This window comes from Falco naumanni, chromosome 13 (genome assembly GCF_017639655.2).
Source record: "Falco naumanni isolate bFalNau1 chromosome 13, bFalNau1.pat, whole genome shotgun sequence".
NCBI classification, from domain to species: Eukaryota; Metazoa; Chordata; class Aves; order Falconiformes; family Falconidae; genus Falco; species Falco naumanni.
Genome location: NC_054066.1, coordinates 8,092,196 through 8,105,940, shown reverse-complemented (window position 1 = coordinate 8,105,940; position 13,745 = coordinate 8,092,196). Strand labels below are relative to the sequence as shown.

Below are 13,745 nucleotides of genomic sequence, written 5' to 3'. Positions count from 1 at the left end.
GAAGTCATGGATGTGTTCAAATGTTTTGGGGAATGCAAGCTTTGAAAAGGTCTTTTTAAAAAAAAAAACAACAATAAAAAACTTTTCCCCCTTCAGCTTGAGTTTTGTGAAATATTCTTACTGCATTTGAGTTGTAGTAGAATTAATGACTTGATTTTAGATTGACTGTGATTTGTTTCCTGCCACGAGCAGCTAAAAGTAAGCAATGCAAAATCTCATAGTAACTAACACATTTATAAATGCAAGGGCACGTCCAGAAGATTTTTATTTGCAGACCAAAATCCCAGAATTTATAGAGTCTTTCTTAGTTACTATTGTGAAGAGGGGGAAGAAACCCCAGTGAACTCTATTAAAAAGATTGATGCATGGCTGCAAGAGCTCTTGACAATTGAGATTTCTCTCTGAAGTGTTGTTTAACATATGTATGGCAAAAAAATGCAGGGGAAGGAAGCAAATTTTCTTATGAATTTTTAAAGCACTTTCAATGTTGCAAGATAATGAAATGATTGAAACAAAATCTGTGTAGCTGAGAAAGCAAACCATTTACATTTTATAAAGCTAGAATTCATGCCAGGAGAAAACCCCAACAAAACAAAGCAAAAATACTTTCTAGGTAGTTGAGCTACAGGTAGGCTATATGGCTGTGATAGCTGGGTCTGGTCAAACTACTCTGGTCACTTCTCTTGTTGAGTCACTGGCTGGGGCAAGGTGGTTTTGGTTTGAACTTCCAGGCTGATAGGTTACATTTCCTGTGACCTGCATGCTCCAGTAAATCTCTTTTGAAGAAAAAGTCGTCCTCCTCTTCCTTAAGCTGAAATGTACCTTACTGGATGAGACTGGCTATTGCTGTCCTGTGGACTCTCTCTAATACTGCTTTGTACATCGGAATCAGTTCTGTCTCTGAAAAGGCTTTGCCAATATGTAACCCATTGACTGTTGATTTAAATTTTGTATAACACCAACTGTTTAGGTCAGAGCAGTGAGTGAGTTCTGAACACTGTTGTGACATGACTACCTAGTAAGTTATTCCTTTTCCTCTTAGTCATTTACACCTTTCAGGCAGGTTGTCATTTTATTCTTCCTTTGCCATCACTTAGCTGGATCTTGAGTACCTCATTCTCTTACACATAGTAACGCTCCTGATAATGTTAGTGAAAGCTTGGGGACCTCAGTAACACAAGAGAACAGGATCATGGTTAATTTTTCTGTGTAAATCCTCTTTGATCTCCAGTAATTTCATTTATGTCTTTAAGTATCAACAGGTTACTGTTAACTTTCAGGTGAAGAGATGTCTAAGCCTGAATTTTGTTCTGGTTACATAACACTTCTGATATCCATTTTGTATGGCAGGAGAGAGTAGCCAGACCTTTTACATTTATGGACATGTTTCCTCCTTATTTTTGTAATTTTTATTTGCTAGTATCTAGTCTGTCTTTTATTATGCAGGTATTTTTGTATCTTTTAAAGCTCTCCATTATCCAGATGATTTTGATTTGAGAAGCATTTTGGGGGACTAAAAGCTGTGGATTTGGAGTTATAAGATAGAAACGGGACTTGGTCCAAACCATTTTGATTATTAGTTCTTTTTTCATTTTTGTGTCTCTCCTATTACTGCAGAACCTCCTAGTTTTTAGAATGTATTTCTCAGCAACACTAATTCACAGCTTTGCAGTCAAAACAGAACAGTTTTAACAGGCGATGTTTATATTTGTGTACTTACTGCTATGCTTTATTGCCTTAAAATGCAGTGGCTTAAAATAATACTTACCTGTAGTTGTGTACTTCAGAATTTCAGTTCAGCTATCAAGTCGCTTTTACGTATTGTACAGAGGTGCAATGTGAGTCTCATCACATTGTGAACAGTAGTTATGTTAGAAAAAACTTCGAATATTTTTCAGTCAGCATTGTCAGTTAAAGATTTAGGTCCCCAAAGACCACTGCCTCTTCTTGTGTAGAAATAATGTCTTACAGGCAGACCGATGTTCTCCAAAGTTCTATAATGGTCTTGGAAATATTCTTGAAGAAGACACTACAGTCCCTTGAATAATATTGATACTAATTACTTCCTGATGGGTTATGCAGCAAGTGATAATAAAATACTGTAATACCTCAGCTTAATAGTTGATGCCTGAGATTTGATACACAGGATCATGGGTTAGTTGCTTTGTGTCAATACATGTTAGGCAGCTGCATCTCCAACCTATCTCCTACTGGCCAGCTAATTTATGATTAAATTACATCCAGGAATAATTAAATTATATAATTTCCAGGAATAATTATATTATTATATAATAATATCCAGGAAGGCAGAGATGTCACTGACTAGATCTCTGTGTTAGACTGGTGTTGGTCTTGATTTCATCACTTAACAAAATCGGTAGCCACCATCAGAAGATTTTCTTTCAAATTGTCATTATTTGCTTCAGCCCAGCTGTTTGCTTGGCTTTGGAGGATGTAGTTTGACAGCTACCATTATTTTGTGATGTTTTGTTCAGCAGGGTTGGTTACAGATATTGCAAGAGACAAATGGTGGTGAAATGAAATGATGGCTCATCTAATATTCAATTACATATACGTCTTTCATTTGTTCACCTTGGCCACCTGCCCAGCATGAATAGATGCTTATTGTTCCCTAAATAAATTACACCGGTTCTAAACTGCTCTGCAATTTGATACTTACAAGACTTCTGTGTTTATTTGCTGGCACAGGCTTCTCTAAAGATATTCAACCTTCTGTGTTTTGGCTTCTGTTACACTCATTACCTTGAAAAGTAATTATGCAAATATCTCACTGCATTAAATACAGGCAGGTTTTTATTTATTTATAAACATCTCAAAATTTCAATTTCAGGGCATGCAGCTGAAAAATTTCTGCACGGGGTGAGAGATGGTGCTGCCTCCCCACCCATTGCTACAACTGAGCAGCAAGCAGTAGATAAGCAAAATCATTCTATTCTTTGCCTTGCCTGCTTATTGAAAGGAGTGCAGTAAATTGGGCTGTAGACATCCAGTCCCCATGGGATTTGGCGGTGCTCACAATAGGCAGGCACTGAACTGTATGTAAAGAACCTACTACATTTTTTTTCTCCCATGAAAATAAAGAGGCAACCCTGGAAAAAAAGCAAAGCGAGCTGAGATAGAGATGTTTGAAAGGTAATTTGCTTGAAAAGAAACATAGGCTTCCAGCAGCCCCACAATAATTAATAAAAATCCTAAAGCTTTGTAGGGTTGGACTGATTCTGATCTCTTAGTGATATTGATAGAATGTTCCCTATTCAAGTGATCTGAGGCACTGTTTACATGAAATGGGGATTGGAGCTTTGCTTGGCTGTTGCACAGAACTATGTACTGCAAATTGCATCTCTTAAGAACTGCTGGGTACAGAAGGCTATTACCAATGGATAGCCAGGGGGTGCAAAAGGATTTTATACAGTTGATCCAAATTGCAGTCTTATCCATCTACAGAGAATTATACTAAAAGGAATACCAGATGGGTGAGCTTCTGGGGAAATATAGAGCATCAGCAAAAACTCACATGTCCTTGTAAAAGGTGTCAAATGTTGCTGTCTGGGGAAGGGGTTTAAAAAGCCACAAGTATTGAAGAAATAATTGGCCTTTACTATCTGGAGAGCTCAGATATTTTGATTTCTGCAAAAACCTAGCTGAAGTTTTAGGATGCAGGTGCTTGTCATGTGTGATCGTCAGGCCCCTTTAAATGTTTCAAAAAAAGCTTCTTAATATCAGACAGTGCTGTAATTGTTCAATACGTTTGAAAATGCAAACCTTGCTTACTTTTAATACCCTTTACCCCTACCTAGAGACTTCATCAAAAGAAAAGTGTGCTGTCATAAAAGACTGCACAGAGATCCTGGCAAGAACATACATATTAACTGAAGCATCACCAATCGCTCACTGGTTAGCACAACATAGAGAACTAGGTGCTCTCAGAGTTCAGATCTTTATTTTGTTGCCTTTTGTTTGGACTCTTTTATCACATTAGCCGTCCACAAAGTGTGTAGAATATTACTACCTTGCAGCAACTATGCAAAACTAAACCAGAGCTTCAAAAATGAAAGGTGTAATGGAAAAATTATATATTAATAATTTTTATACCTAAGTTTTATTTTTTGCCTTAAGGCAGAAGGAGGTCCAAGATTTCATGGGAAGTACTCATAATACATGATTTTCCATAAAAGTTTATTCTGTGCTGAAGGTAAGACACAAACATACAAATACACAGAAGGGGTTTAAAAGAGCTAGTAGTGGCCCTGATCCTATTTCCATTCCCATGTAAATGCCCTGCTTGATAGCACTGGGGCAAAGAGAGTTGTAAATATATTTAAATACATATATATACGTGTGTGTGTGTGTGTGCATGTATGTTCAAGCATATATGAAGAGATGCCTATAAGTACATATATGTATATGTGTGTAAAAAACATAGATAGCTAGATATGCATAGCTTGTTGGTGTGGCTGAAGTGAAAGAAAGGAAGATCACTCCTGCATGGAGAAGGACAGTAGTCATTACTGATGATTATTTCAACACAGTAACTTGCTGTGGATCTAGTAACTCCTGCTCCTTGGACCAGAGCTGCTGTGATTTCTCCTGATTTTACTTGCAGCTACTTTTAACAAATTGGTACTTCAGAACTCACATAGGTGACCTTCACAACAGTCAAGTAAACCTAACCATTACTAAGTGTGTGTGTAAGGAGATAAAATTTTGCCTGCCCACATTCTTGTCCTGCCTGTTGCCAGTGTCCTATGTTTGCATGCGCATTGTGCTTCAGCTGAGTGAGGCTGAGACCGAAGGTGTGTACGTATAGATGAAATTACCCTGCACTTTAAAAATAAGGAAAGTGTGATATAGGCTCCTGCAGCAATTTGTGAATTGATATTGAATGGTCTCATAGGAAACAATAATTGGAATGTTAACTTATAATGCAAATATGTCATTTATTTCCTTTGAAGCTGCCAAGGTCCCTCAAATATAATGTGTTTTATACTATATTTTTATGCGTGGCATAGCATTTTCCTTAGGTCTTAGAGCTGCATCTGAAAAAAGAAAAGCTAATGAAAAGGCAGGGTTTTTTAATTATTATTATTATTCTTTGCCAGAAAGCAATAATAGTCTGAAGGGCTCACTGTTAGATCTCTGGTTGCTAATTTCAGTGGGAAATGGCATATTGCATAAGAAAGCATACACATTTTAGAATTCTTCAAAGAAAAAAAAAAAAAAAAAAGAATCCCTGGCTTCATTCGTCGTCTATTTGAAGTATGCAAAGTACCCTGAATACTCTTCTGACTCTCCCACCTGTCTTCGATTTTCCCATATTCATCTGAGATGACTATCTGCAAGTAAGACATAAGAATGTATTAAAGTACAGAAGAGGTCCATGTATTTATTATTTGGGGGATAGGATTTAATTAGTGTCTATTTTCAAAAGAACTTATCACTTACAGATGCATTTTCAAAGCGGTCAAACTGTCTTATCTATGTTAAACTGTGGAAAGTCTAAGTTCTTATTTTGGAGGAAAAATGGAAACGGTGCTCTTTAAAAAAAAATTACACTGAAGACAAGCAACTGTTTGGTGGCAAACATTACAGTGATTAATACAATATATAGTCATTAGGTTCTGGCAGATGGTCATTTAAGGAAAGAGTTTCAGATATGACCACAGAAATTAGAAGCCCACATCCTATTAAAAGTCATTTTGCATTTGGCTTCCAAGGTAATTTTGAAAAATCGCTTTCCAAAGGTTTAATTGAAAAGAGTATGATGAAATGGTAAATAGTAACAAAACCACCATTTAGAATTATCATTTTTTCTGTGGTTGACAGTTTCAAGAGACAAGTTGAACGCAAAGTCTATGGCCATTTGTGGCAGGTCACTGTGAACAGCTGCACCTCTTCTAAGCGTGGTAGTACTGGCAGCAATGGGAGCAAGGATTTCAGAATTTCAGCATTTTCCCTTCCTGGTTTTCTAATTGCATCCTTAGTGCTTCTCATTCCTCCTCCCATGGCAAACACAGCTAAATCCTTTTTCTCTGGGGCAACAAATTTTTGCCTACTCTGTTGAAAGTCTCCAAGGAACAGTGAATTTCATCCTTAGAGGATTCTTTGCTACTTGCCTTGTGGCACAGTTTTGCATGGATTGCCAGGGCTGTTTAATACTGCAGTTTGGTTGACAAGGCAGCTTTCAGTTTCTGTCATTCATCCAGGATCTTCCACAACCTCAACACATACTCAAAAATATCCCTTACCCAGGGCAGTGCAGTGTAATTCCTTCAACTGACTTAAATTAGGATCCAGTTGCCAAAATCATAAACATTGTTTGCCAGTTTAGATGTTTGAGTGTAACCTGCCTTCTTCCCAATTGCTGCTCCAGAATTGCATCTTCCAAGTCTAGTGTCATCTGTCAGCCTTGTGCAGATAGATTAGATACCTTTGGGCACTCCCTGAGGCATTAGGAGCCTATATTGAGTCAACTGTCTTGAAATCTTCTTGGGAAAGAGATCATGCCACTGTAGCAGCTTCTGTGATCATGCAAGAAGGATATGGTGGTACTTCCATGGTGTTTCACACACTGACAAATGGCTGTGATTCAGATGCAAGCCAACAATCATGCTCTTGGGCTGAGAGAAGTTCCCTCACTCCTAAAACCACAGTTTTCTGTTTTGCTTATGAAAGCTGCATACAGACTTGGGAAACCTGCTTGTACTGTTAAATAACACCCTATGGCTGAATAACCTCTTTTGTGGGACTTGATATTTTGGCATATCAGTGACATGGCGTCAGCTCTAGTCCAAAGAATGAAATAGTAGCTGCTGTCTAACAAAACTTTCTGTCGCCTTCCTCCCCTTCATAGTTTGGTGCCTGGGCTCCTTGTGATCTGTCACAGGCATCACAGTTACATTCCCTCACAGACTTGGTAACTGTTAGACATGAATAATGATACTGCTCTGAATAAATCCCCTACTTAAAAGAAAATATGGCATTGGATTTTTTAAAAAGTTCTTACAAGCTTTCTGTGTAGTGTAACTGGTGAAGTAAAATAGTCTGATATTATGCAAAAGGAATAGAGGTAGTTCTTTTTAAAAAGAAAATTTATAAAAGTCTGTCACATATGCTGTCTCATTTTCATTTGATATGAAACTCTCCTGTAAATTACAGCAGATGTTGAGTTTGTGTTTCTGTGGAATATTGATGTGACTGTGCTCCATGCACAAAGAACAATTTTCAGAAGGAAAATCAATATAGCATTCCAATGCATTAGATAAAAAAAACAAAAAACAAAAAACCAAAAAACAAACAAAAAAACCACACACACCAAAAAACCAAAACCTCCTGTGCTCAGTGTTTTAAGTATGGTAAGTGGAGCAGTCCAGGAAGGTGTCATTTGTCATTAAAACTTGTGAAGTGAGTGGGAAGTCTGAATGCTGTTTCAGAGCTGAGACTTTTACTCCCTAAATGTGATAAGGGACAAGAAGCCTGGAAAGGGACAGCACTTGATGCAATTGATATAGGAAAAGTCTGTGAAGCATGGATGGAACAGAGAATAATACCTACCATTTTTAGGTACTGCAGCTCCTCAATACACCATTCACTGAAAATTCACTAAGAGGAAGCATGATTTAAGTATGTATTTTTTCAGCAAGGCATGAAAAACTAAAGGTGACTTCAGCAAGAGATTTGGGATGTCTAAAGGGTGTTAAAGTAATTAAATGTCTTGACTTTTGACACCTTTTTGAATACCTTCCTACTCCTTCTAACTTTTATCTTTGCAGCACTTTTCCTTCCCTTCTAAAACCACAGTAAAGGAGACTCGTGTCCAAAGGTGTTAAAGAATATTCTTAATTTTCTGTTTATTTCCTCTCTTTTAACGACTGCTGCCTTGTTCTAGCATGAAAGCTTTTGTATCTGACACTTCATACTCCTACTCTGTGTGTTCAGAGGGATTAGTGCAAAGGCAGTCTCAGTTCTAAAGCAATATAAATTATAATGACTTGTCTGATGTAATCCTGACACTGCATCCCTGCTAGAAAAAATGAGAAATAGTCTACATAGTTCAAGCTATTGCAAACTGAGCCAGAAAGAATAACATACGGAAAAATCCAGTGTAAATTTTAGTATCACTTACCTAGATAAGTGAATAGCAACATTTTATGTAATCAGTCTCCCTCATATATACATGGGGTAAAAAACAATTGTGGAGGCAAGAAAGTTAAGGCAACTCTATGAAGTATAGGAAGGATCTATAATACCTTACAGATCTTGTTTCATTCTCCTCAACCACTTGCATTGACAGGATAGACTTTAAAAACATATTCTGTATTTGGATCCAGACTATGTATCTCAAGGTTCTGATACTGGTTTTTGCTTAGCTGGCCAGCTAGTTCTGTCTGGACAATGTTATCGGGACCAGTACCAGCAACTTCATCAAACTCTACCTCAAAGAAATCCACATCTTCTGTGAGACAAGTCCAGTAAATCTGTGAAGGAAAAAAAACCTTCTGTAGTACAAAATTAAGTACTCTATTTTTGCTCATTTTCATTTTTGCTTTTTTTGCAAGGCCCCTGTTCGGTAGATTTTAATTTTGAAATTCCAATGCAGCTGAAATTCCAATCATAGCATGAAATGTATGTGAAAGATATGCAGTTTGTGGTCTTGGAAAATGCTGAGATACCTCCTGGGAATTTCATAATGCCATCTTCTAACACACTAAAAGTGACAATAATCAGCATTTTGCAACATGCATTTAGGATCTTATGCAAATAGCATCCTGATTTTGTTAGTATCTAAAATGTATAATGAAAATTATGTGGCTATGATGTCATCACATTGAAGGTCAAGACCAGGATCAAATTATTTGATCTGTCATACAGATATTTAAATACAAACACGGTACATCCATTTCTTTCTGCATTGGACCCTTCCATGTACCATATTTATATCACATATATAATAATATATTGACTACAGTAGGAATGTGATATGATTCAATTTATGCTTCAGTTTCTCAAAAGGTGAGCTTGAAATACATTGTCTCCTACAAATAGAGTATTTAAATTGATAGTGTAGTTTTATTTACTCGAACTTGTATGGTTTCAGACTCTATAACAGGCTGAAAGTATAATGGTCTCTTGCATATATGTTATAATTTATTAATGTCTTTGGTAGACCTCAAGTAAACAATGGTCTGGTATATAACAACAGGTCCTGCAGCTGGGAGTGGTTCAGTGTCTATAAGTTCTAGACATGAAAAGTTAACAGTCTGATATTTTCTTTCTTTTCTTGGAGTTTCACAAGCTGCATCCTGGTACACACACACGCTTCATTACTCTGTGTAGGATGATGAGGACGTAGAGCTTGGTCTTCCGACGGTGTTTTTAGGCAGTACACTGAAATCAAACAAGGAATTTAAAGATGAGCTTTGGAACAATATTGCTTGCTTGGATTTGGGAGTACTGGAAACATGCCTTGGAATCATTACCTCTGGGTTAAAAGAATAGAGAATATTTTTTTTGCTTTAGTTTCTGACTGCTTTATTCTGCTAAGGGATGGGACCAATCCCTGTAAAACAGAGAACAGTTCATCAAAGTTGAGTTGAAGTTTTGTTAGGGGATCTCCTCTTAGACGTGGACTAGGTTAGAAAATGGAAGGAACTGCATTTTCTATTTCTTTCACTAAGCAGTGTGCAGATTGCAAAAAACATAACTTGGCTTTCCCCCTTAGCAGCCTTTTTAGAGTATTGAATAAGGCTATCCATATATGATATCTGACTGGATGTATATTTATGTATTCTGATATTTCTTTTTGTTTTTTAAGTTCTATGTTTTCAAGCAACTCCATCATCTCCTTTTCTTGTTCATAAAGAACATAATCTTAAGAAACCATTTCTAATCTCCTTTCTTTTGGTGTCCTTATAGGTCTTGAAATGTTTTTTTAACAGATTAACTTGCATTAGATCATTTTTAATTCCTCGGCATACTGTAAAAAAAACAAACAAAACAACAAACACAAAAAATAGGTCAGTAGTTCCAAATTCATACTAAAATGTAGTGGTTACTAGAGGCATAATGATAGAATTGAGCTTAAAAAAAATTCAGGTTTGGTAGGACATGGGACAAGAATAAGGATTCTACTATTTTTCTCTCATCTCTGCTCCTGGTAAGCCCTGACAGAAGATATTTGTGTGTGTAAAATTTGGAATTTAATTGCCACTTTATTATTATTTCCTTACTTAAATTTATCTCCCCCAAATTGGGCTTGATAATTTTTACTTCATTACATGAGGTAAATCCTGAAGTTTAATTTATTGTAGTTCTCTATTATCTTTGAAAATTCACTATGTCGGTATGAGGTTAAAATGATGGCAGCAAATGTGACTGAATAGCTCGTGTTATGCCTGTGGCTGCCAATGCATTCCTCTGATGGCCGTTAGGTGAGGGCGTGATTAACTCTTCTGACATGAAAAATTGTGAACTGTGAAGGAACAGAACCAAAAATACCAAAGGCTGATAGTAAATTCCAGTGGCATTCAGCTAACATCAGGAAACAATGTCACATTAGAAAATCCTGCACAAATATTTCATATAACTTTTCTCAAACTTAAGATTTTTTTTTCAAGATAGAGAATGTAATGCTTCCAGCTGTTTCTCATTTTGCATAGTTCACTTTTACCTCTCTGAATGTTATTTTCCATGCAACTTCATTATGTCCCCAACATTTGTGAATTTATATGCAAAGATCAAAATTAAAAGGAAGTCATAAAATTGTTTTATCTAGTCTGTTCAGCCCCTTAGCTGCTATGGATCAAGTCTTAGTTAAAAGGAGTGACATTGCTGTGGTACCTCAGAAAAATGTGACCGCTTTGCCTCTTAGTCAGCAGGGGCATAAACATAAAGCTGACTGAAGAGGGACAATCTGTAACTTGCCTGCAGGGGAAGAAAGAAGCAGTTACTGTTCAAGCAGTTTTTGTTTAAAAAGTATTTCTGTTTAAAAAATATTTACTGTTATATTCTGCAGGTGTAATTGGTGTTTACTCCATGCTGGGTCCTGCAATATGAAATGAAGGTTCCCCTCCCGAGATGGCACATCTCTGTTCCCATCCCACATACATATCCTTCAGTCTCTAATAGCTGAGTCTGGCTCATGATGCTTGTTATGGTCTTGTTCCTTTGGGGTTTCTACGGTGGGAAAACCACCTTTCTGACTCTTGTGCTGTGCCAAGAATTAATATAGCTTGTCAACCATATGTTCAAGTTTCTTTCCCGAGGAGGCGTGAGAAGGAGCGAAAATACCCTTTCTAAATTCTTCAACTGTATCAAAGAGGGAAGCAGCCTGTCTTGAACACATGACTGCCAGGAGAACACTCTTGTGATCATTGTGCAGTGAGTTCTTGCAGAACCCACAGATCAGTTTGTGGTCATCCAGACAGTGTTCAGAGAGGTTTGACTTGCCGTGCTCTAAGCACTGCCACTCATGATCTTTATGGTGAGTTTTGGTGAAAATGTGGTCCTGAGCACCATTCTCACTATGATTTAAATGCAGACATAGTTATAACAATTGACGTTCCACATCTTTTGGCTGCCTTCTCTCCCTGCAAGCTTCACAGTAGACAGGTCTTTCACAGTGGTCTAATCTCCTCCTTAGAAAGTCATCTCTGTGCATGTGTTTCTTGACTAGTTTTGCTCTGAGGTAATTCTTCCTCAGCTGAATTTTATTTCTGTATGGGAGGCAATGTGCTTTGCTACACACTGGGCATACAATGATAGAAAGTTTTCACTTATTTCAGCTTTGGTCTTGCTTTTATTTATATACTTACAAATGCAGTGTTTGCGTGGCAGCATAAATGGTTGGAGAAACAATTGCTTACACAGTGGAGAGGCAAGCTGGCCACGGAAAGCATGGCTGGAGACACTCCTTTCTGCTGTAATGACAGACCCATTATTCCTGGTTCTAAACCTTGACACAACATCTTTTGACCTAAATAAAATTGGGAAAAAAACCCAACCAAACAACCCCAAGGACTCAAACAAAAATATCTGAATATAATGGTACCATCTAAGACACAAAATTACAACATAAGCGGTTCTGCTTTGCATGCTAACCATCCTTTTACGGTAGTGGGACTGTTTATTCAAACAACTGGGTTATCACTATCAAGAATCCATTTTTTTTCTTCTCCTTTTTGTAATTATTTCACTATATGTTGAATAGTCTTGCCAACAATAACAATAAACAGTCTTTGTAGGTCTGTCTGAATTTGTTGAGTTATTGCTGGTGGCCAAATGAAAAGAATATGGTTCGGTTGGGTTTGTTACAAAGTGAAATGTATTTTGTCTCTTTTTCTTTGATTATTTTTCAAAATAGAAACAAGAAATAACCAGAGCAGGGAAAACCATTTTGTGCAATTCAAACAAAACCCTTTATTTTGTTTCAGAGGGTATTAAATGCTTTCTTTTATGATAATTTTGGTAATATTTTCAGAATATTTTCTTTTTAATGAAAACTTAAGACAATAAATGTCAAAACGTTTTTCTTTTGCATTTTCAAGGTGGAATATTTCCTCAAGAAAGTAGCACAACTAAGTGTTTCACCATTTCCAAAAATGAATTGAAGACATTTCTGCTTAACATAACATACATTTACACATGATCATCCTAATTTTTAGTCATTTAAGAAATTAATTACCTCTGAATTATTTCTGATTCCTAGAATGAATTAAGTTAATTCTTAGTGTTAGTAGCACCTTTATTACCACTGATTCTTTATATTATTTGCAAAAACTTTCAAATGGCATTTTAAAATTATTCTTATTTTAGTTTAGAAGAGGACTGATTGTCAGGATGTGCTAACCCCTGTTCTCTTCAAATCTTGATAGTCTTAACTTGCCTCTTAGCCTGTGGACATTACCCTTTTGAAAATACAATATAACTTTTATAATACTTCCTTGGATATTTTCCATCACCTTGACATGAGCATCATTATTCAAGATTGACACCCGGTTCTAGGCCTTTATGGTCTGTACAGAGCCCTTAATTCCTGGTGTTCTTGAGTGATGTTGTTCATTGACAGCGCTTCTGCAGCACCCGCTTTCATAATACTGACAAGCTGAATTCCCACCACTGCAGCAACATTTGCAGCCTGGGTCATTTGAACAAAAGCAGCAGCACCACCAGCAATTTGCGTGCTGTGTACATGGGTGGTAGTGGTGCTGGCAAGGTTTGTCTTCGTAAGGACAGGGGAAACAGCTGCAGTTCTGCTCACTGATAAACAAAAGGCACCAACACAAGCAGCATTCTTCCTTTCTGCTGTGGCAAGTCAAGTCTAGTAACAGCAGTTTGAGCAGCATGACCAGATCAAACAAGGATGCCATTTTTCATCCATCCCTCTGTCAGATACTTGGAAGAAAGGTCGTTGATCCTTTCACCTTCTTTGCACAATACAGCAGTTGAGGTCTGACTGCTGGGTGAAGCTCTGTGCTGTGGCAATGCGCTTCATTCAGATTGGAAAGTGATGTCATAGTGAGATATTCAAATAAGGGCACAGGCAGAATCTTATGTGTGGGTACCTGATGCAGTGATTACATCATCTATGCATAATGATAGCTATAATTGCTCTTCCTGAATTCTTTGAAAGCAGTTGCCTTACTTTTCATTAACTGCATGGGGACTTTATACACTTGGATTAGATACCCTAAGGCCACTGTCTCATTAGGACGACACACTTCATAGGC

At 37.1% G+C, this 13,745-nt stretch overlaps 1 protein-coding gene across 1 annotated transcript in view; it reads right to left on the bottom strand.

Moving 5' to 3' along the window:
• The window catches only part of TRIM42 (tripartite motif containing 42), a 132,761-nt gene extending 119,376 nt beyond the window's left edge, over window positions 1-13,385 (bottom strand). Inside the window, 10 exon segments of the mRNA XM_040613551.1 lie at window positions 5,291-5,354; window positions 8,268-8,497; window positions 9,179-9,521; window positions 9,524-9,715; window positions 9,717-9,799; window positions 9,802-9,884; window positions 9,886-9,994; window positions 11,308-11,781; window positions 11,784-11,996; window positions 13,046-13,385. Coding sequence (XP_040469485.1) covers window positions 5,291-5,354; window positions 8,268-8,497; window positions 9,179-9,521; window positions 9,524-9,715; window positions 9,717-9,799; window positions 9,802-9,884; window positions 9,886-9,994; window positions 11,308-11,781; window positions 11,784-11,996; window positions 13,046-13,385 — 2,131 coding nt within the window.
• Between the last annotated feature and the right edge of the window lie 360 nt (window positions 13,386-13,745).